The following is a 23,272-nucleotide window of genomic DNA, read 5'->3' as shown; positions in this document are numbered from 1 at the left end:
CCCTGGAATGCATCTGAGCTGTGATGGTATCCATAAACTTTGTAAAGTATTTCAAACTGGAATATAAATAAGAAATATTTTCTCCTCATTCAGTAACATTCCCTGTTGAAGCTCTGTTTTCCAGTTATGTGGAATTCAAGCAAGACCATGACTTTCCTAGCAAAAGTGGCAGCATTTGAAAGGGGTTCTGAAGGGCAGTTTCTTGCTGTTGCTTAATGCATGAACTTGTAATATTTGAACTTGTAAGCTGTATCTCCTCGGACAAGGAATGAAAGGTAGGGATAGAAGAACTATTTGTTGTATTCTGAATATGACATCAGTCCAAAAGACTTTTGATTCAGCCTGTGCTGGTTATTTAACGGTGTGCAGCCTTTCAGAAACTTTTAGTTTTAAGACGAAAACTATTCCATGCCAGAAAGTAAAACATTAAAACTGCTTATAGAAGAAATGCAAGTCTTTGAAGAAGAATATAGTGAAAATACATACCACAGCTGTACCTGAGCCATACAGAAATGCAGCTTTAGCTTCTACTGTTGTTCTGCATGCAGGACATCATGAATATGGAGCACAGAATGTTAACTTGAGGATTGGCTGTTTGTCTCTAACAGCAGGTGGCAAGTGTTAAGGCATTGAACTATTGCATTCAGGTTTTTCTTTATTTAAAGATAACAAAACATTCTTTTAATTCAAAGTGGATTGGCATGTACTTGATTCCACACTTACATATGTACTAGTTAGGGAAGTTTATCAGTGCACATTTTGCTGTTTGCAATGTAACCGAAACAAAAAAACTTAGCAAATCCAGCTAAACTTGCATTTATTTATGGGTAGACTAGATGATATTTCTCCCTTCATCCATTCTGAAAGCAGAATTCACATTTAACTATCTCTTCAAAGCCTTTAAATCACACTTCCTTCTGTGTGCAGAGTACAGTTGACTCCTTTTTTAAAAACTAAATAGTAATAGTCCTACTGCTTCAGATACCTGACTAAAGACCTTGATGTTTGTGCTTTGTAATCCCACAGTACTCAAACAGGGCTGGTCTGTGATGCACTGAGACAATTGAAACATTTGAGTGTAGCAAATCTCAGAGGGGGTAATAACCTTATCTCAGGTCAGTCAAGCTGTCAGTTTTCAGACCACTGCCCATGCCCAGACCCCTTTTGGGTGAAATGTAACTTTGGTAGATCCTATGACAAACAATGCATTGGGTGCAGGGCAGCCATCCCAGCTGCTGTCCTGCTGAAGAAACAGCAGAAAGGCAGTGGCAGAGGAAAGAAACTTTTCATAAAATTGAGCTGGATGTATGAGGCTAAAATAGGTACTCTAAAAGGTATCGTTTTTGCTGTTGAGTATCAACTTTTTTTGGTATAATGGAATAAAACCTTGTCTTTGAAAAACATTTCTTCCCACAAAAAAACTGTATGTGCTTTTTTTAAAATTTTGTTTTCCTTAGTAGAAAAAATATTTCAGATTCCAAAATATTAAGAGCATAATTATGAGAGAAGCATTTCTTATGGAAATACTTCTTAGAAAATATTTTGTCTTTGCCAGGATTTTTTTTAGGTCCCCAGCCTTATCTCAATGCCTAGAGCAGAAGCTGAGAGCTCTTTTTCACCCAACCTCTTTCTGGCTCAGCCTAAAGCAGAGTTGCTCAAGCTGTTGATATTTTCCACATGGTAAAGGCAGAAACTTTTCATCTCATAGAAAAGATTTTCTAATACTAGATGGAAAGACCTTCTATCACTTTGAATGGATGCTATCCCCAGTAAAATAAACCTTCTATCTAAAATATTTTCCATCTCAGATTTTCCTCTGATGAAAAGATATCGAGTGATTCTTTCCATGCATTTGAGCACCGGGGTGAAAAATAATGTTGCTATAAGCTCTTCAGGATCTTGAAATACAAAGTCGATATTATTCAGGTTAGAGTTGTTGGTTTTTGGTTTTTTTTTTTTTATAATGTCTTCAGATGAAAAGTGTGGGTCAGAAATAATCTCAAAAGTTATATACATCAACACCTCACTAAGACATCAAGCATGTGGAATTCAATATTGCAGTGATTATGCTTGAAAGAATGCTCAAAAGAATTCTCCTCAGCTACCAAAACAAGTGCACATAGATCAGGTAGTCACAGGTCTCCAGAAAGCAAACAAAAAATTCTACCAAATAATAATTTCTTGAGTTGGTTTATTTCCTGTAATTTTCTAACTAGCACAGAGTAGCCACATTCTGTGGTCTCGACTGGTTTGTTCTGCAAATTTTTTTTTCTTAGGGATTTACAAACCACAGAGAGTTGGAATGGATCAGAATAAATATTTGCTCATGCACCTACTGATTAGAGCTTTCAAAGTCCCCAGTCTTGTTACAACACACGTGAGCATTAGCATTCATATAGGTTAGGTAAATATGAGGGGTTTCTTCTCTCCCACTTCTCCCCTCTTCAATTTCAGTTTCTTGGAGACAACACTTTAAATGTGGTGTGTTTTCCTTTTGGTATCCCTCAGTGTTTTCTGCCTGGCAATTATCTGAGACTGTTACTGTACTGGGAGCACATTTTTAGAATCCTTTTTGTCCCCCTCCCTTAATATCAAGCATATTATTACTCATCTTGGGGCACTTCATCACTGCTGTTTCTGAGTTGGAGATTTCTCAAAGTATGATAGCAGCTGCAGCTAATAACATCAATTATACAACACTGAGGTTCCTGTTCTCTGATTATGACTGGAGGAAGTTCTTCACTAGGACATGCCATATAATTAATTGCCTTTTTGTCTGCATGCAAACATTATAAAAGCTTTAGTCTTTCTGTGTCTACAAGAGAATAGCCGTATAAAGATTCATATGCTAAAGCCACAACCCCACTTGTTAGGGTGGCTTAGTGTGCAGGGGTGAAAAAGATTTAGTAAATTTGCATTAAAAAGGTCTGGTGCTTTTCAACTCTCCCCGCTGTCTATATGTTTGTAAAAAGAGTGCTTTGATGTGTTAACCTGATCCAAACTTTCTTATGGTTGATGGTTTTCTTATTAAAACACAAATAAAAACTGTGTAGGTATGGCAGATGTCTCCATGGAGTTTTGTTAATACTCTCAGATACATAGCATTACCCTCCTGCAGTAACTTTAAAAAAAAATATTTTAAAAGACTTAAGAAAAAAAAGCAATTCTTTTAACCAATGTGTCTAAAGTCATAAACTAAAATAAACAGTCACAAACTAAATCATAAACTGAGTCATTAACTAAAATCTGTGTCTGGGTAATTTAGTTGTGGACAACATTAAAAACACTTCAGGCACGATAAAAGATGTATTTTAAGAAGAAATTTGTTGTAGGTATTTATTTAAATTGATTTCTCTCCATATATTTATGTATACTCAAATTTGAAAGAGTTTTGGTGTTTTTCTCCAAGGATGGCATGTGACCAGTCAAGGCAAGAGAAGAGGGCATTACTAAGAGAGAAGAGTGGAAAAATAAAATCAGTGATGACAAGGCTGGATTGGGTGGGGCAGAAAAATTCTGGAATAGCCAAACAGCCAGGACATGATTGCAAGGAGTGAAGATATAGAAGCCAAATGTCAAAAATGCTGAAAATTTTAACACATTCTCTCTTTTTTTTTTTTCATTTTAAATTCTAGCTCCAGGAGTCTGACAACTTACAGAAAAGGGGCAAGATAAAGTGAAAGCCAGAAATGGCAATATTATTTTTTATTATTTTTTAATTGTTATTTTGTATTGTTTTTTAAACCAGTGAAGTTTATTAATTTCCTATTTGTTAGCCTGAGACCTTTTGGAGTCAACCTATATGCTTTCAGAACAACTGTAGATAACTTTTGATTTTTAAATGCCTGGAGCCCCAGGATTCCTTTGGTTATTTGGTAAAAGTGAGGGGGTAGGGAGAAATGGGAGAAAAAAAAGTAGTACTTGGCAGCGTCTGTAGCTTTTCCTGCTGGATGTTTTTCAGGTGAACTACCCAGCTATGCTACTGTATGTAAGTCAGGCCAACTATGTGAAACTAAGGATTATTCCACAAATCCTCTTTTAGTAGTTCTTCTAATGGTGCTTTTCCTCAAGACTTACTTTTTCCCTAGGATTTCCTACCCTGACTGGAAGTCTCCCATCATTCCCAAAGCATTGCATCTCCCTGGCTTTCACCCGGGCTGGGTACTGAGCTCTGAGCTGGGAACAGGAGCTGTGTCCCCCGCAGGCACAGCGCAGGGCTGCTGCCACTGATGGCTTTATCAGATGGACAGAGACATTCCAAGTATGCTTCTGGTCACTGTGGGATGTGGGAATATAAAAAATAATGAAAAAGGAAGGCTTAGACCAAAGTCGTTAGTCAAACTAGGCGTTTTTGTCAAGGTATTTTTTTTCTTAAATTTTTTTCTTAAAGAGTGAAATTCTTTACTCTTAAGCAGATTGTTAAAGCTGTGTGATGTCATTTTCTTTTCTTTTCTTTTTAAAGCTGTTTTTTGAGCAGCTGAAATCTGCAGGTTAGGTAAAACTATTAATGACCATTTTTTGACCTCTGCTCCAACCGCCCACAGCGGCTACAAATTTTTAAATGTCTGATGGCTGCTTGGCTCTCTGCAGCATCATTATGTTGGTTGACAGCAGATGAGGTTTCAGAGGTAAAAAAGTCACTTCCCAAATTGCACCCTGCTGGCATGACCAGTAGACAGATTAAAAAATGAGAGTTCAGTGGCATGGTAAGGCAGGAGAACTGGGTTTTTATTGGCAAGGCATGCCAAGAGCTCCCTCTGGTTTTCTCTGGCTGTGCATGGTGGGGGCAAATCAGGGCTAGTATGGGGAGAGTCCTTTGCAAGATGTTATTGCCTCAGAAAGAGGAACACTTACCTTACATTGCTGTAAAGAGCTGTAAAATATCCTGGGATTTCTGGGGTTTTTTTCAGTTTTCATGGTTACTGCTCTTGAGCACGTCCCAGATGTGTTAGGGTTGCACAGTGAGCGGCTTCACAGCCCTTCTGCCTTTGCTGGAGAAAGCTGTGGAAGTGCTGAGACTTTCTTTTGCCTTCTGCCATCCCTCTTTGCTCATCCTTCCCTCTTTGCTCATCCTTCTCTCTTTGCCAGCTTCCTGGGCCTGAGAGAGTCTTGCCTGAAACTTCAGAGAACCTGTCAGGATCACCAGTACAGAAGGATGTGGAGAAGGGTGTGCTAAATAAGAAGGGTGACAAGAGGAATAGTGTGTTTAGCGAAGGTGCTTTGGTATTCCTGTCTAGATCAATGTCTCCCAAGGTGCTGTCTTGTCCAATTGGTACAAGGAGTTGTCCTAATGCTGTGGTGGTTCAGCCCTGGTGGTGGTTGAGAATCTCCCATCCCAGTGACATGTTGGAACCCCTTCCTCTGGATCAGTGTGCCAAGCCAGCACATAGTGAATGGATGCACTCAGGGGAGGTTCACTTACAAACTGTGCTGTTCCTTGGACAAATATACAAAACCAGGAATAATAGTCTTTAAAATACTTCATTGTTTCTTCAGGCACTTCTTGCATTTGCTCTCCTCAATCTTCAGAGCTGTAGCATCTGGTGTCCTTTGTGCTCTATTACAGAGTGCCCTGTCTGTTCCCCAAAGCCCATGATGCTCTTTTGGCTGGGTGCTGCTTAATTCAGTCATTTGAAATTGTGTAAAACACTAAACACTGAACAATAAGTGAGGCAACAGCATTTCGTGGTATCAGCTGAAGTCACAAGTCATGTCAGCAATGGCATTGCCTTTACAGTGGTGGCGCAGTCTCCAGGACAGACAGCCTGGCAACCTCTGGAGTCTTTTGTGCATCTGAGTCTTGAGTGCTGGATTAATTTTTTCGAAAAATTTATAAAACCTTAAGTGCTTTGGACAATATTTTTATGGGGAGTGGTTGCATTGTGCTCAGGAGGTATCTTTCTCAGCTGGGCTATTACATGAAAAGCTGAAACCTGCCTGTGATGCCAAGAGGTGAGTGCTCAACAAAGTGGAAGTGTGAAACTTAAATTGCAAACATTTGTCTCTTGCCTGCTTTCCTACTTGCTGCTTCACAGTCATACTGATAAACATAAAACCTCACCTGCAAGAAAAGCAGAGAGAAGAGAAACTTCTCCACTTTGCACAACCTGCATTTTGAAATTTAACTGAAACTTGCAAGTGAATTGGTTTGTCCTGCCTTGAATTCCTGCAGAAGAAGAGATAATTTTGAGACATGGTGCAAGATGGCTATGGCCATTTAAAAAATTCTGAAAATATTTCCAGGCCCACTTGGTGCACCCAGGGCAGCTGTGCTTCCAGGGAGCTGCGTGCCAGTGGCTGTGCCAGCAGGAAATGCAGCATGACCCGTGGCGAACCTGGAGGGTGGGAAACGCTGCTCTGAGTGTCCCAGGCAGTTACTGCGTGGGTATGGGCACAGGAGCCAATGCTAAGCCAAGGAAGCAAGCAGGAGCAGTAGGAGAATTCTCTTCCCACCACGTGCAAGCTGCAAAGCATTTCCGATAGTGTCTCTGTGCCAATGGGGTGACAGCATCGCCTCCTCCCCTCCTACGAGCTGGCTCTGCACGCATGAAGCCTGGCTGTGAAATAGAAATGCTTTTTGGAAAGCATAATATTATTTTAATCATAAATTATTTGGAAACACAATACAGAAATAGCTTCAGATCACTTCTTCCAGAGGGGTGTTTTTGCAGTCAGGGTCTTTATCAGCTTCTCAGTGGGAACTGCATTAATATTGCCACAAAAATGCAAACAGTAGTGCCTTTGATAAAGCAATTTGGCATCGCTTAAGCAAAAAGATGTTTTGTTTTCCTAAGATACAACACTGTTTGCAGTGCAGGGACCTGCCGTATGTGCCAGCATATGGAAAGAAAATACCAGTTTTGTTAGCATTTGTGCTGGGGAGCTGTGGGGAAGGAACGAAGGAGGTGGCTGTGGAAGCAGTTGCAAACTGATCTCTGTTATTGCAAGAGGAGCAACCCAGGAAGCCCAAAACTGAGTGTTGGTGGCAGAGGTGCTGGTGGACTGCAGTCAGCCTCCTGGCTTAGCTGCCCCCAAGCACTTTGCCAAGAGCTCTCCTTCTCCTCAGTTTTGCTTTAACTTTTCCCACATGTGCTAGAGCAAGCCTGGTTCCCACTGCTGCCTCTTCCCATTGCAGAGTGGAAAAGCTTTACTGGCCATACAGAAGGCACCTTTGTGAAAATGTGAGAATGCCTTTTTAGTACTTTCTGGTGTCACATGGGTATTATGTATTTGATTAGGGCATTATTTTGGTTTTTAGACTGCCTTTGGTTCAAGAATCCTGAAAGGAAGCTGTTGTGCAACTATTTTAATCTGATTTTACAAGCTGATTCCAGTCTGATTCCCAGCACAAAGAAACAAATAAGAGCTCAGTTGCATTTTTCATCCAAAAGTAAAAACCCCCTCCTCCTTTGAAGCTCTTCTGTAGAGTGTTATGTTTAGAGAGAGATTTGCTATTGTTTAAATTTAATCTCCATAATTACACTGGGATTGGATTAATGATGGGTTATTTTCTGAGTCATTATTTTCTGGCACACACAGCTGTTGAGCATAAAGCCAGGTCTCCATTGGCTGTAAACTGGCATCACTCCACCAAAGTCAGTGGAATAATTCCACTTTATATTGTGTTGGCCCAGATGTGATATTAGAGCTGTTTTGAAGAAAGCATCCTTTTGGAGTTTTTTGTCTAGGATTAATTTAAAACTGCATTAGATTTATGGTCATTGTGTCTAACCCACCTCAGCTGGACCCAGAGGGATCAGCAAATGGTGCAATGCCAGACTGAACCATACGTATCTTGACTTTTTTTTATGTTTAAAAACTGCCTTTTATCCCTGGGATGTGGGACAAGTTCATCAGGGAGGTCCGGCAAACTTTTACATGCTCTTATCTATGAGAACAAACCTTGATCAGTTTGGGATACTGTACTGAAAATCTAGGGGAGATGCCTGAGAAGCAGATGGACTGCTTCTTTTTGGAATTAGTTACTTTACATGCTGCTTTTCAGAAATGGGTGAAGGAGGCAGGGGGAATTTGGGAAAATCTGGCATGTAGAAGAGCAACACCAGGAGCAGTAGGCGGTGGACTTAATGTAGGTGATGAATCCCTCATCGTGATTGGGGTGATAGAAAGAAACAGGGGAGCTTTCTTGGGAGATTCAGGGAGGCTGTGCAGAGTTTCTGTGATCACAGAAGGTAGTTGAAATTGCTCGGCTGAGACCAAGGCGGTAAGAAATTATTTCCCCACCTTTTGTGCATTTTGACCAGGGAAGGATTTTCTTTCAGACCTTGTCTCACCTAGGTTTCTTTTCTTTTAAAGAATTGTTCTTTTCACCACCTGTGAAATGACTTGTTAATAAATCATAGTTTTGAAAAGGGGAAGGTTTTGCTTTCTTTTGGGTCTTTACAGTAAAGTGGTCTGTCCTGTCTGTAAGCAGTACTGGATTTAGGATGTTGCTGAAGTGGGATAGACCACTTACCTCTTTATCTTAGTGCCCAAGTGACAGTGGCACACATTGGGTATATGTAAGTGTGAAAAACAGGTAGCAGTGATCCTTTTCTGCATCCTCACTACTTCCAGGAGCCATCTGTTTTTGCTGCTGGCCTGCTTTTGAGCTTGCAGGTCCACCTAGAGTAAGGGAACTTCAGAACAGTAGAAAGTACCTGTGAAGCCTTTTAGTCTTCTTCCTGTTTGAAGATATCAAACTGGTACATTTTGCTCTTTGGGTTGTACTCTGTAGTTTTAGGAAATGCTGCTTATTTTAGGAAGAAATGTCAACTTTAATCTTTAGCATTAACAGTGCTTCTGCAGTTGTGATCATCTGTCAGAGATGTGGGACTGGATGGGAGACTTGGTATCTTTTTTTAGATTGACCTGATGGATTTGGAAAATGCAGACAAGCCTTCAGGCACATCGTGGGTATCTCTTCAGGGTAAAAAGAATGCACTACAGACCCCATCCATGTAGATACACTGTGAAACAGAAAGCAAATAGTAAGTCCCAAATGAAGGCAGTCTTGCTCTGAAGCTGGGCATCCCTCAGACTGGCTGCACAAACCTCCACGTTCTTGCCCCCTTTTGCTTAAAGAAGCAACTAGCAACTATGAACCAAGATCAAGGAGGAGAGGTTTAAGCTAACATAAATTTTGTTCTGTGCAAGCTATTGTCAGCCAGTATTGAAGAAATTCTGGTGATGCCACTCTAAGTTCACAGCAGTAGATCAGTCACATGTGTACATGGTCCATTTATTAGAGGGGACAGTTGGAGCTTTAGTAATGCTGAAAGCATTTGAGCCTAATACACTGCTTCATTGCTCCAGATGTGATAAATGATGTTGACTTAGAGCAGAAATTGGTGATGTAATAAAGAGGAATTACCTTTGTGCTGATTATGTAGATGTGGTGGTCAATCTCCTGTTAGCAATTCCAGTTTTCAGATGTTTTCTCATTTTATTTGGGAGTGGGTCACGTGTGAAGGCTGAGAAGAAATGGATAGGAATAGCTTACATTTGTTCTCAAGCTGAATTCAGGAACACTTATGCAAAACTCACTTTGCATAAGCAGGCTATGAATCCTGGCTGCTTTTCCTGGACCATGGTAGCTGTGGCTCTGCAAAACCAAGTCACCATTAAAGATCTTTATGTCCAAATATTATTCAATAGTTTCAGCTTTGCTGGGGTCAGGACAGATGCAGAATGACCTGTCCTAAATAGTCCTATCTTAATTAATTTGCAGCCCCACTCCTTCTCTGCGCCCTCCAAGGAACCGCATTGTCATGGAAATCATAATTACTTATATAAGAAATTTATTTTTAAAAAATTACTTCTGGAGTTGTAGGTTAGTATTTTATAACCTAGAGTTTCACTAGAGACTTTCTAAGCCAATATTTTAATTCTCACCTGAGCACTTGACCTAACACTTTTCTCAGCAGCTGAGAACTGGAGAAAATCACCACATATCATGGTACTTGGTGCTGCTGTTCTAAGTGAAAATTGTGTTTCTTCAGGAAAGGCTCTTGACTTGTTATTTCTGCATACTGGTTTAATTTAGATCCAAAAAGAAATGCTTAAAATTCCAATGCAGAAGGAGAGTTTATTTCCATGATTGTCACTAGGCTTATGTTTCCTTTGGTCCAAGGTGTGTGCTACGCAATCAAATGGAAGTAGGATGGGATAGTTGCCAAAATAGATGTGTTAATTTCTCAATTAATTTTTTTTCTGTACTGTGTTTTTAAAGTAGCAAGTATTGTAAGCAACATGCTATTTTTAAACTAGGGACATTTTGTGCTTGAAATTGGCTATTGCAACACTGGGTTAGAATTAGAATACACAAAATTCAAAACCACAGTAACCCTAATTTTGCCATTATTGCCTTTTTAACTGCTCAACAATAGTGCTGTGTTTGTATAGTATTTAAAAATATTTGTTAAGGGGAATGTAAAGAACTACTGGCAGGCTTCTCTGTTAACTCTGCACACTCTGCCAGTCTGCTCAGAAATGGCTCTTGTGAAAACTCAGGGTGAGTCCAATGTCCAGAGTTCACACCTTGGTTTGCATTGCAGGCAAAGGAGCAGCCACCAGCCAGGATGGGGGAGACTTTCAAGGTGGAGTTGGCAGTCCCTCTGACTCATGATGGGCTAAAATCTGTTTGACATCTCCTTTCCCAACTCACCCTGATATGTGCAGACCTGGATTTGTAACCTCCAAGGACTTACTCATGCAAAAGAATAGTAATGTTTGCGATAATACAGTCTGACCATGAAGATGTATTTTATAGGGCTATAGTTCATGCCGTGACATTACAAACAGTGATTATGACTGGTTTGGTCCTAACATTCCAGCCAGCACCCTGGGAAAAGATTATGGAACCCCAACACCACTGAGAGATTCTACCTTGCAACCTACCCCGGCTGTGAGCTGCCTGATTTTCCCTGCAAGAGCTTTGCACAGTTGAGACATTTGTATGTCCATCGTCAGATGGAAATTAGCTTTGGATTTCACATCACCAGTCAGACTGACCCAAATGTACTCATGTGGAAAAAATAATAATGGGAAAGCAGCTTGAGAAATGATTTCTGCTTTTTGCTGTTGCCTTGCATTTTGGTGTATGCTGTCTGTATTTTGAATACAAACTCATACAATGCACTGTAATGCGATAGCAATCCAGACTGGGTAATCCTGGGAACCAGCAGTTTGAATCTTGCCTTTCCAAATTTTACTGTTCTAAAACTTGACTTCTTTGTTAAAAATGGAGAGTTTCCAGGGGGCAAAAAGCACCCAGAGAGGGACTGTTGGCATTTTATATTTTTAAGCTGTCTTGCTGAATGAAAACAGTTGATTATTAGCTTGATGGGGTGACAATGAGTATATAGAACTTAAATATCTCACCACTCCCACAAAGAAAAAAAAAATCCACCCTCCATTGTATCATGGGAAGATACATAGCCAGAAAAACTTTCCAACTCGTTAAACTTTTATACTTGCTTCATACAAACTTAATGTAGGCTTTTTTCCATCCTGTGATGTTGTTGGGCTGCTTCTGAACTGATCCCAGTGGAGGAGGACACCATCAGCTTAGCAGTATTTCTTTCTTATAACAGAAACCTGCCTTTCTTGTAACAGAGTAAGCTGAATTGCTTAATCTGAAGGATTAAAAAAAGATTTCCTTGTTTGTGTGTTTCAGGTTGTTTATTCTGCCAAGCCTGATAACGAAATCAGTCTGAATGTTTCCCCTGTAATCAGTTTAGTCAGCTTCTATGATTGTGTGGTGTATTCGGGCAGGGACGGGAATAAAGGAAGAAAGTTTTGAAAAAACAGGAAAATACTATTGTGAATATATCAGGCAAGTTATAAACTGGAAAAGGGTAATTGGAGTCAAGCATCATACCTCCTGCTGCCTGTCATGCTCTGTGGTAGCTGTTTTGGTGGACTTTTCTTCCTCTTGTGACTTGTGTTTGACTATTCAGGAGAGGAGTGCAAGAAAATACTGATTTAAAGGACTAGAGTTTGGTTATACCACTTTTAAACTGCACATTTTGTAGTGATGAGTGGAGGTCAGGCCACTGTAGCTGACTTGAGGTCAGAAAGGAACCACAAAAAGCGATATTTGGGCTCATTTTGAGCTCTGTGTTGTGTGGGACAGCTCCAGGCTCTCTCTTGTGCACTTGGAGAGACAATGTCACATGTTGATGTGGGGCAAGAGTTGGCAGGAAGCATTAATGACTCCTTTGCTGCCTCTGGTTTAATTTTAGCTTTCTGGCACCCTGATGGAGTTCTGTTGCTTATCCTGGTTGTGTCCTTCCCCTTGCTCTTCCTGCTTCTTCTTTATCATCCTCAGCCACGAGCCTGGGGAAAAGCCGTGTCACTGCACCTCGCCTGTAGGTCAGCTCATCCCTGTGACAGCACGGAAGGGGGTGGGGGTTTCAACTGGTTACTGCACCCATGAGCGAGGATGTAGCGAGTTCTAAATCAGGAATTCTTGCTTCATATGTGTGCCTCTCCAAACCCATGGATTTAGACATTCCCTCACCATTAATTACATCCTCTCGTCTTTTGGCGGCGAGTGAATGGGCCAAGCTGGGCACATCCTGCTGCAAGCAGCCCCATGCAGTTTCTCATTGGTTGGCTGCTACCAAGTTTCTCAAAGTAAATGGCTCCTCTCTTCTGGGAAGTGTATCCTGTGGGACTCTCCTCAGATGGTCAGTGATGGGGCAACTCAGGTCCTGTCTCGGAGGGCGTATGTGCAAGTGACACCAACCAGTCTGGTATTGCCAGAGTTGATCTGCATTAAACACAGGGGCAGGTGCTGCTAGGGAAAGCCCAGGTCACCCATAGCCAATAGCCAGAGAGGTAATTGCTGTGGCACTGGAATTGAGTGTGTTAACCACCATTTGCCTTGGTGCAATCTCTGACGGAGATGCTGGGATTTCTGGAAGCTGTGGAGCCCAGTCACCCTCATTTGTCTGTTGTTTGACATCTGAGCTGCTCAGACAGATGCAGTGCACGACTAACTAAATTGGCAGTGGTATCTGACCCTGACAGTAGTTTGGGGATTTGCCTGTTTGCCTTGTGGTAGCCCTCAACACAGCATCCCCCGGTGTGGTGTCCCACAGAATGCTTGGCAGTAGTCATGCAGAGGTGAAAAGATTTCCAGGTGAGCTTCAAAGAGAAGGACGTGACTAACCGTCTCACAGGGAGCCAGGACGTGGACCCAGCCAGATGAGGCAGCTCACATGGAAGGGCTGCCAAAAGAAAGGGAGAGGACAGATGGAACTGACTGGAGAATGAGGAGGAACAGGCAGCTGGGCAAGGTAGAGGGGAAAGTCTCCATAGGCTGTTTCCAGCAGCTGGGAGATGTCTGTTCTTCAGGGAGGTAACCTGTGGGTAAAGTGCCGAACCTCAAGCACGCTGGCTGTCATTCCTGGCTCTGCCGCAAGCCTCCACCGCCTGTCCTTGGACAAGTCACTGTGCCGGTGACTCAGTATCCCAGCTGGAGCACAGGCACTGCTGCTTACCTCATGGGCATGTTGTAGAGTAGCCTCGTGGACGCCTTTGCAGTCTGATGCATTGAATGGGGGGGGACAATAAAAAGTGACCACAAAGACAAACATTAAAAGGGTTCTTCCCTTCCTGCCTCTGCACGTAATCAGGTCCCTAATGATAATGTAATGGTGACTTATTCATCACTGACATATACTCCTTCCGTTCCACTGGTGGGAATGGCTTTTTGTTTTTACTTTTTGTCCCCTCAGGCTTGTAAAGATGCAATTTTGTATGTTTATATAATGTGTTAATGTTTTAAGCTATTTCTAGTAGAAAATTAGAAAAAATAACAAACAATTAATCAAAGTCAGACTGAACTAAGATGCAATCAAGTAATACAAGTGTTTGCAAAAGGAGCCTAAAACAGAGAAAATGCAAATTCTGAGACCTAAAGAAGGAGGAATTCTGTTTTGTGTCTGTCTTAAATCCTGTGTGTGAGTGTGTTCCCAAGGAGGTTTAAAACCAGAAACCAAAAGTGATCTGCAGCTCTCTAATTCTAAAATAAGTTTCTGCAAAGGAAGGGGAGCTCTGGTTGACTTTAACCCTCTAAATAAATGTCATGTTAATCATATTAACTCACAAGGTGACCCAATGGCTAGTATACAAACCTGGGAGCCAGAAAACAGGATGTTTTAGGACACTTAGTGTATTGCTTGACCTGGTGTTGTCACTTGGTTCTGCCTGGGTGTGCTAAAGCAAAGTGGAACTTTTTGTCTCCTTGCTTGGAAGAGGACTGTGAGACTTAGGGAAATGCTGTAAAGAACACAGAGAGCCACAGGTGGAAAATGCTGGGATTGGTCACAAACTTCAGAGTTTCACACAGGAGCAAAATGCATGGTCATATTTCACCTGTCAAAGCTGGCTTTTCTTTAGCAATCCTAAAGGAATTGGCTAGAGAAGAGGAACATTCATCTTCACTTAGTACTGTATTTGAAAAGCTTTAATTGCATAAGTTTTCCTGACACTTGCTACGGCTATCTTTGGAGAAAAAAACCAAGATTCTTGGTTTTTTTTGAAGGAACAGGTGGCAGCATGCAGAAACCTTTTGTTGTTAAATTTTAGTCATGGTTCCTTTTTTTTCCTTTTCTTTCCTTTTCCCATCTGCAGTTGAGTATGACAAGGAGTTCACGCCTCACCAGCGGCACCACAAGGAATTCAAATTTAATTTGTCTCAGATTCCTGAGGGCGAGGCCGTCACAGCCGCTGAGTTTCGGATCTACAAGGACTGTGTTGTGGGAAGCTTTAAAAACCAAACCTTCCTTATCAGCATCTACCAAGTGCTGCAGGAACATCAGAACAGGTATGCAAGAAGGGGCTTGCTCTGTGCCACCAGCTGCTGTCCTGGAGAAGGCTGAGATTATGTATTAGTATTGATAGGACTGAAAATAAATATCAGGTTTGTTCATGTTAACAGGGTTACGTTATTGCGTGGTCCTTTCCTTATGGGAAATGGGCATGATAGAGTGTGAATGAGGGTGTGACTTATCTGCAAGCTTTGCCTTTAAATAAAGAAAGAATCTGCTGAAAAGCAGTAGATTTTTAAAGCACTGCTGGCATTGCTGTTGTATACTGAAATTCACATATCCCCTTTCAACTTAATATTACCAGCCTGTTAGAAAAATACTGGTAATTAGTTCAGACTTGATCTGCTCTCAGCTGGACTTATATTAAAGTAAATAAAGCAGAAGAAAATTCAGCATGCTGACCACAAGCACAAAATAATTTCTGGACTTTCAGTGGCAATGAGAGAGGAAAAGTGAGAGAGGCAGGGTAGAAACTGTGACACAAAAATCCAAACAAGTGTAAATGGAGTGATTAATTTTAAAAGAGTAATGTTTCAGATGGAGGAATCATGTAAGGCTAAAAGATGGAAATACATGGTCAATTAAATGTCAGAGTAATGCTGTGGTACAAAAGTGTTTCATTACTTCTACCAAAACTTGTCAGGGCTGCAACTGTTCCTCTGCTGCACGCATTAAAAAAAACAAAACAAAAAAAACCCAGCAGTGTTTAAAAAAACTCAATTTGTTTTCTCTGTGAAGGCTTCATGGTTGTTTCCCTTCTGCTCCTTCTTTCTCCAGCCTTTCCACTGGTACCATTTTGAGGGATCAGCCTTTGATGATTGGCAGTTCTTAGGGCAACATTAAATGGCTTGTGGTTGTTCTGTAGGGAGTGTGGCCTCTGTGGAAAAGAGAGAAAGATTTGGCTAAATAGGTGATGGAGAAGAAGGTGTGGGGTTTGGAAGATCAGTGTTCCCTTTGTGTTTCAACTTGCAGATTGCTGGAGTGCCTCCTGGGGTGATGTGCATGCTGGTTAGGATGTTACATTGATGTAACATCAATGCCCACTTGAAGAACTGATCAAAGTCCAGACAGTCATGCAGATTTCGTAGATGTTAGATGTATTGTTCATTCAGAGCCACTTGCAGGAGGAATGGTGAGTGTTGGTCTGCTTCAGATTCCACAAGTAGAGGTTCCACCTCTGGAGCAGGAAGAAAACTTCCGTCAAGTGTCTGTAGAAGAAATTGATAAACTGCCCTGTGATAATCACCAAAGCAGGGCACAGAGTAGGAGAACTGTCAACTTTTATGTGGATATAACATTTTTTTTGGAGTAAACTGAGCAAGCAAGGCAATGTGGGGAAGAGAATAAAGTACTGGATAAATACAGGATATGGCCCCTAGAATGCCATGTTTCTAAAAAATTTACAAACTCTCTGTTCTGAAAGTGGCTGTGTGCAACACTTCTGCTGGGACCTGGTATCTGTTTCACACACCATGCCAGAAGCATGCCAAAATGGGATTGCACTGTGAAACTGTGCCATGTGTCCTTTGGCATCTGCATGTCTTGGCCATCCTTGGGTGCTAGAGACCTCCCTATGGACAGAGCAGAGACAGCAGCACCTGGGTGGGGATCAGCAGGGTGGTCTCTCTCCAGGACCTGGCAAGTATTTTGGGTCTTTCCATTCCCTTCTGCCACGTCCCTTTTGCTGCTGCTGGCAGCCATGCAGAGGAGATCCCACTGCTGGGACTGGGAATCGCAGGGCGGCTTCCTCCAGGCCAGACTGCCAGCATTTCCCTGTCCCTCCTGACAGGGGCTAGGCGTGAACCGCTGACCCAGGGATGAGTGTCTGTAGTTCATTACTAACCTCTGACTCATCCAGTCCCTCAAGGCTCCCTTTTTGTTTCTTTTCCTGCTTTATTTATTTACTTTTACTGGTGGGAAGGAGGGAGACGTTTGGCTAAAGCGTTTTGTGCTTCAGATGAGTCTGCAGGACTTGTCACATCATCCTCGCTGAGGGGGCAAGATGTGGCTCAGAGATTCCTGCAGCTCTAGGAAGGACATGCCCTTTTCCATTCTTTTTTCCTTTCAGCTTAAAGGACTGTTTCTTGTGTATGTAAAATATAAAATAGTATTTGACAACATATGCTTCTCTATGAATACATGGATGAACTTGTATTTTCTGTACATATCTGTATATAAGAGTGCATAAATATTTAATTGTCCCCTTTATATTAAAAATATGCAGATGCTAAAAGAGCTAAGATAGTAGAAGCTACATGTTGCACATTCAGTGTTATATTCAGTTGAGGTCTGACTCCATTGGCTACAGCTGCCGTGGGTTCAAATGTTCACCCTCACTGGTGACCTGTGTGGACTTTGGCCTGTAAACATTCTTGAAAACAAATACTAAAAAATTGCATTTAGCTATTCACTAATATCTCTGCATGGAGGGGAAAAATGTCTCAGATTATTCTGGTATGCCTGAAGAAACTATATTATTTGAGAGGTTATGGGTTTTGCTCATCCATTCACTTGCTTTTGCTGGAGGAAAAAAAGTCCAAAATGTTTTTTTCTCCCATCTTGTCTCAGCAGATTAATTTGGAATACAATGTTCTCTTTTCCAGTTCAGAACACTGGAAGGTTAAATTATAAGGGAAAGAAAGCACTGGATTTTGAAGGAACTTGCTAAATATTTGTAAGGCTTCTATTGAATTTTAGAAAACATCTTAGTGCCAGAACATAACAGCTGCCTTTGACTTAAAAACCAAAAATTACTAAAAATGTTCTGTCACACTTCCTTTAGATTAACAACTTTGACTAACAGCTTGATATTTCCTGACATTTTATGAGATTTTATTGAGGAGGAGTCTGTACAGATCTTGAAGTCTAGCTGGTGAACTAGCAGGTGAGAGAGAGGAGTTGATGTCACATCTTTTTTCATCTTTTTCTGCTGACAAATATTCCTTCTGGTCAGGACAATTCATCTCTAAGGACTGCAGAAGGTGCCTATTCAGTTAACATATGCAATCTTCAGAGAAAGTTCAAAAACACTATGTTAATCTTGACTTTTATGAGATTAACAGTTGTCTGGGGCAATTATTGGTTGCTCCTAGAATACTTTTGGGCACAAATGATTCTTAAGAGGGCGGCTGGCATGTATAGATTTAAACCAGGAGTTTACAAGGAAAAGGCAGCATGCACCTCTGGGGGAAAAAAAAACATAAAGAAAAAGGATCCTGCCTGCTTCTGTCAAAGAAACAAGTTTGGCAAGGCAGGAGATAAGAGAAATCTTGAGTAAATACAAATCTTCACCAAAGCTCAGAGCCTGGAAGTATCCCTTGGCTCCAATTAAGTGTAATGAAGTGGCTTAATTCAGTATTACTTGAGCAAAGGGAAAAAAAAGCTCATCTGGACAGTAACAGCATGAGCGTGTGACTCCAGCCCAGATGTGCGCTGCTGCACGGATTTGTGAGGCATTGCTGGCTGCTCCCTGATGGCTAAAAATGGAACCAAGCCTGAGGCTAGAAGTTCTGCCAGTTACTGAATTATCAAACTGATTCTTGCCCTGTAGACAAGGCTAATATCAGGGACTATGTGAGCACACATGTATGGAAAGAGAGCATGAATGATTAGAGATCAATGCTGATTGAAATAGCATAAAGCCCCTGGGCAGAAATGTGACCTTGTCCCATCAGAAATATGAAAAATATACTTGTGGGGGCTCCAGACAGTGAAACTCACATTGAAGACAGTGTGGTCTATGTACATTCTCTCTCAAAAAAGAAAACATTTTTAATACTGACTCACTTGTGTCAGTTATATTTTCATGTCCCCATTCCTTCCACCCTTTCGTAAGGTAAGAAAAATAGTGCCTAGAAACTAAGCTTTTGTTTTTTAACCAAACTGTGGTTAACAGCCACATTTTGTCATAACACAAACTGCTGGAGCTGTCAGTGGGATGCTGCGAGGAGGTTAATAAAATCCTCAGGATGGATGGGTCAAACTTGTGGCCAGTCATCAGTGGTATGCATTTTGGATTGTGTGGATAAGAGGCTTCACCAGGCAGGGCTGAGGTGACATCTGGTTTGCTTTGAGGGGGATGACTGGGTTTTGAAACAGGCTGTGGGCTGTAGGGGTTGGTGCTGGGAGAGGGAATGGGCGATACATCTGGCAGATGTTGCTGCCCTTCAGCTTCTGACCCCCCAGAGTTTTAAGAGATTGGGCTGTTTGAACACTAGGGTGGGATCTTTTTCTTCTTCTTCTTCTTCTTTTTTTTTTTTTTGCTCTCCTTTGGAATCTGCAGAAAACAGAGACCTTTGCCAAAACACCAGTTTAGGAAGGCAAGCAGTGTCAGCTTCCAGGTGCTATGTCCCACATTGGCTGTACAGATACAGCCTGTTTAATTTCAGCAGGCAGGAGTTACACAGCCTCAGCTCTCCTCCCTTGTGTGGTACCAATGCACAGCTAAACCCAGCACCTGGGCTTGAGTCTAAAGTGCAGGACTGATTTTGTGGAAGAACCAGCAAAGCCCTCTGTGATTTCTGGTACCTCTTGGGAGTGGAATGACATGTAAACAAGACCTTTACAAGGGAAGGGAAGAAATGAGTTTGTCCCTGAAAACAGATCATTATTTAAACAGTTTCTTTCTCGAAAATTCCGTGCCCTCACCCAGAGAGGTGTCAGGTCAGGACTAGGGAAGGCAGTTTATGGTTGATCAAAGATGTTAGTCCTTGGTTTGGCTCATCAGTATGTTTTCAAGTGTAAATATCCTGCTAATGCAGACCTCAAAACACTCCCACACTGTCCAAACAACTGATCTATGAAAAACACAGTGGCCTGTGTTAGTGATCAAAGGAAGATACGGTACGTTAATGGTCAGTTTATTAAACAGTTTCGTTTGCACCCAGAATGAAATATGGGAACATGATGGTCAGGAAGATTCCTCCTACATGAAAAGACACATGTGGACATAAATGTGCCCCGCAGAGCAACTGCCTGGGGACCATGTTCCTGTTCTACTGAACACAATTCCTGAAGGGTTAAGGTACTTGTTGGTTTTAGCTGCCAGTTATAGTGGTAATAAAGTCTTCCTCTTTGCAACAGGATATTTATACAAATGCGATCCGAGCTTCTAATCTAAAGGGCAAATTGATTCAACAGCAGTGTTTATAGCTTGGAAAATAAATAACCCTCCTCGACTGGGTTTTGGAATGGGTTGTGTAACACAAATGACAAAGCTAGCATCAATCTGTTTCAAGTTGGGGTCAGATTTGTGTATAGTGTGCATATATTTGTATATGATAGAGCTGTTTCCATGATGCTATAGAGCAGCGTCTGTCCGCATCTCAGTTCAGCGCCCGCTGTGGGTGTGTGATTTGTTGTGTTGTACGCTGGTTGGTTTAAAGTAGTTGGAAAGTCAGAGTTATTCTGGGTGAAACATATTGGTTCTGTAACCAGCTGGCATTTTCTATCTAAACTAAAGAATGCCATATCAGTGCCTTATTTCTTTATTTAATGGACAAAGATGAACATTACCCCTTTGTTCTTTCTCCCATCTTCGTGCCTTAAACTGCATTTAAACTCTGAAGTATAGTGCTATAGCTGTCACTACAGCTGGAATACCCCTTTTTCTTATAGAATTGTAGTTAAAGAAAAAAAAAAAGGTAAATACATTTCTTATTTTTATGACTTGGGATAATTTTTTCTTTTCTTTAACTGTTCCATTTGGTAAAATATTAATTCCTCAGATCTGTAAAGCTCAAGACCTTAAACTGAGTGGGTTGGGACACCTTTGCACCTAGGTATCTGTGTTGACTTCACTGGGGATTATCACGGACCTGTAGGTTGAACTTCCTATGGTTTGGTGTCTTCTAGCTCTAGGCTCTGATTTTCCACTCTTTGCCAGAGGCAGCTCTGAAACCTGGGTTTCACCCTGCTGCTCTCTGGTCTGGGAAATTTAACCCTCAGAGACTTTGCTGCCAGGGGCAATGGACACTGTTACAGAGCAACCTTTTCAGCACAGGGTCACTCATTCATTACATGGAGCAGCGGAGCTGTGAGGCTGTGCTTATCCATTCCTTCTTGTACTTTTCCATGTCTGGATGCATCCAGAATGGCTTTCCCCTCCCTATGCTCAATTGCAGACCTCTTCCAGAGTGTGCCAATGTCTCCATTCCATGGTTGTTTTCCTCTGCTGGCTCTCGGTCCTTGCAAATCAATGCCCGGCTGCTGGTCTTCTCTCCCACCTTGGAAGCAACTCCATTTGTAGGTTGACATTTCTTCATATTTCCTTCCTTCTTTCTAAGAAACTCTTACAGGCTGTGTACGTCTCTTCTGGCTTTCTGGCACACAGGCGGCATTACTTCTTCAGGACAGTTAAAATGAACCTCACTTCTCATGAAACAATAGAGACTGCCTTTGCTTTCTGTGGCAGCTCACTCCAGGTGCTGGCATTCCCTTGCCTGAGGCTCTCTGTACAGAGGAGCACCGATAGATTAAATTTTCTATGCTGTTAAATGTCCTTTTCTGCTGTTAAATCTTTTGAGTGCTGGTCATTTAGATACACTAAGTTGTTAAGGTTTTGTATTACATCTCTTGGCAGTACCTGATGCCTTGGGAGCTCCACATAGGGTCCATTCTATAAGTAATAAACACTTTTAAAATTGAAGTAGTACTTACATCCACTGCAAGACAGGAGATCTACAGGTCTGAAAAGGCTGCAGTTTCTAAGTTTTATCTATGTGGAGCTCCCTCCAGCTCTGGAAGACCAAGCCAGTTGTGGCTAAGAGTTATTTGCCCATTGAAAGTAGATAAGAGCAAATAATCTTGCTAGTTTGCTCTACGCAGGATATTTTTTACAGAAAGTTGATGTCACCGCAAACTAAAGACGCTGATCCTGAGGTATGCAGAGGAGTATTTAGAAAGTGTATTAATTAAAATGCGCACACTTCTGTGCAAAATTCCCTTTTGAGAAACTGCTGCTAGGCAGTCTAGACTATTATGTCAACTTGTCTTTGAAGAAAAGTAAACAAAAAGGTTGAGCCGAGGAAAGTTTTAGAGACTTATAGTAATTAATGCTTTGGTAAATGGCTGTTGATGCGTAACAATCCTTTAAACACCTGGGTAATTGCAAGCTTTGAAGTTGGGCCAAAAATGTTGTTCCAAGACATGTAATTAAAATACGAGACCTTTAACTTGGTCATTTGGAAGGTGAGATTTCTGTTTGTTCTCACTGTCTCCCTACTAAAACTTCTGTCTGCTCCGGGAAAGAAGGCCAGGGAGGGTGGGAAAGTAAAAAAAAGTAGTTCAACAGATGCTTCTTTAAATTTAGCTTTTTATAGCTTTGGTGTTTTTCCTGTAGCAAAGTTCCATGTTGTAATGTGTATCCAGAACAGAGAAATTATTTTAATGTGAACATTTCACTAAGTATAGTATCTAAGAGAAACCACTTGACCTGGTTACTAATTTGACTGAATTCTAATTTAATTAGTGTTCAATTAAAGAGAATTAACACCCAGAGACATTCTGTTGAAAGGTTTACACAGAGGTTTCAGTTAGAAAAATATTTATCTAAGAGGAGGAAAAGCACTGAAGTTAAATGCAAGCTGTTTCTCCTTAATGCCCTGAGCACATGGTTGGGATGCCAGCATTAAGAATAGTAGCTATATTTGATATTTATATCTGACAAATCTGCTCTCTGAGGACACTGGAGCTAAATCCTGCCTTCTGAATTACACAGGCCATATTTCCTCCAGTAAACTGTGTACTCCATTCTGTTTATTGCAGCCACTTGTGATTGCTCTGTTGACCTTTGCTTCTCTGTCCTTCTCCAAAGTCTTCTGAAGGCCATGGAAACACTCCCATTTACTTCTTGAGACTTGAGTTGTACTTCAGGGTCTTGATGCAGAACAAAGACTTCCTGTTTCAAGTTGAGAGTTTCTAATTTGTATCTTCCTGTTCAATATCCTCTCTTGTATAAGGAAAGTTGTTCCAGCTCATCACCTCAGTTTCTCCCAATCACTTGCTTCCCTTTTATTACTAAAGGTTAATACATATCATGCCTGCAACAGTTTTCCTATGGAAATCAGTAACTGGACTCATCCAAAGGGTCAAGCATACTGAAAATAAAGATGAGACTGTTGAGCGCATTAGTGACAGTGAGATGGCAGTAGCTGCATAAAAACACAGAGGCAGGTTTAGACAGAGAGTATGGTGAGAAGCTGCCTGTCTTAGTGATTAGATTTATCTTCTGTACACTGAATTTTAATGTCCTATGGAGGTGCCAGAGGTCCTGTGACATGTGAGGTTGCTTGGGTATGAAACCTTTGGACTGACTCTGCTTTCTTCAGCCTATGTTGAGAGCAGATACTTCTTCCTCTCTCTTCAGTGATGCTGGCTCAAAAATTTCTTCCAGCCCCTTTACTTTGCTAGTTTTTCTTTTTCCTCACACTCCC

General features: G+C 41.4%; 1 protein-coding gene across 1 annotated transcript in view; it reads left to right on the top strand.

The window, feature by feature from the left end:
* BMP6 (bone morphogenetic protein 6) overlaps positions 1–23,272 on the top strand; it is an 86,558-nt gene that overhangs the window by 46,948 nt on the left and 16,338 nt on the right. The window contains exon 2 of the mRNA XM_033066038.2: positions 14,644–14,836. Within this exon, the coding sequence (XP_032921929.1) occupies positions 14,644–14,836 (193 nt within the window). The remainder of the gene's footprint in view (positions 1–14,643; positions 14,837–23,272) is intronic.

Source organism: Catharus ustulatus, chromosome 1, assembly GCF_009819885.2.
Source record: "Catharus ustulatus isolate bCatUst1 chromosome 1, bCatUst1.pri.v2, whole genome shotgun sequence".
Lineage (NCBI taxonomy): Eukaryota > Metazoa > Chordata > Aves > Passeriformes > Turdidae > Catharus > Catharus ustulatus.
The sequence above is the reverse complement of the archived record's forward strand: the minus strand, read 5'-3'. Positions and strand labels throughout refer to the sequence as shown.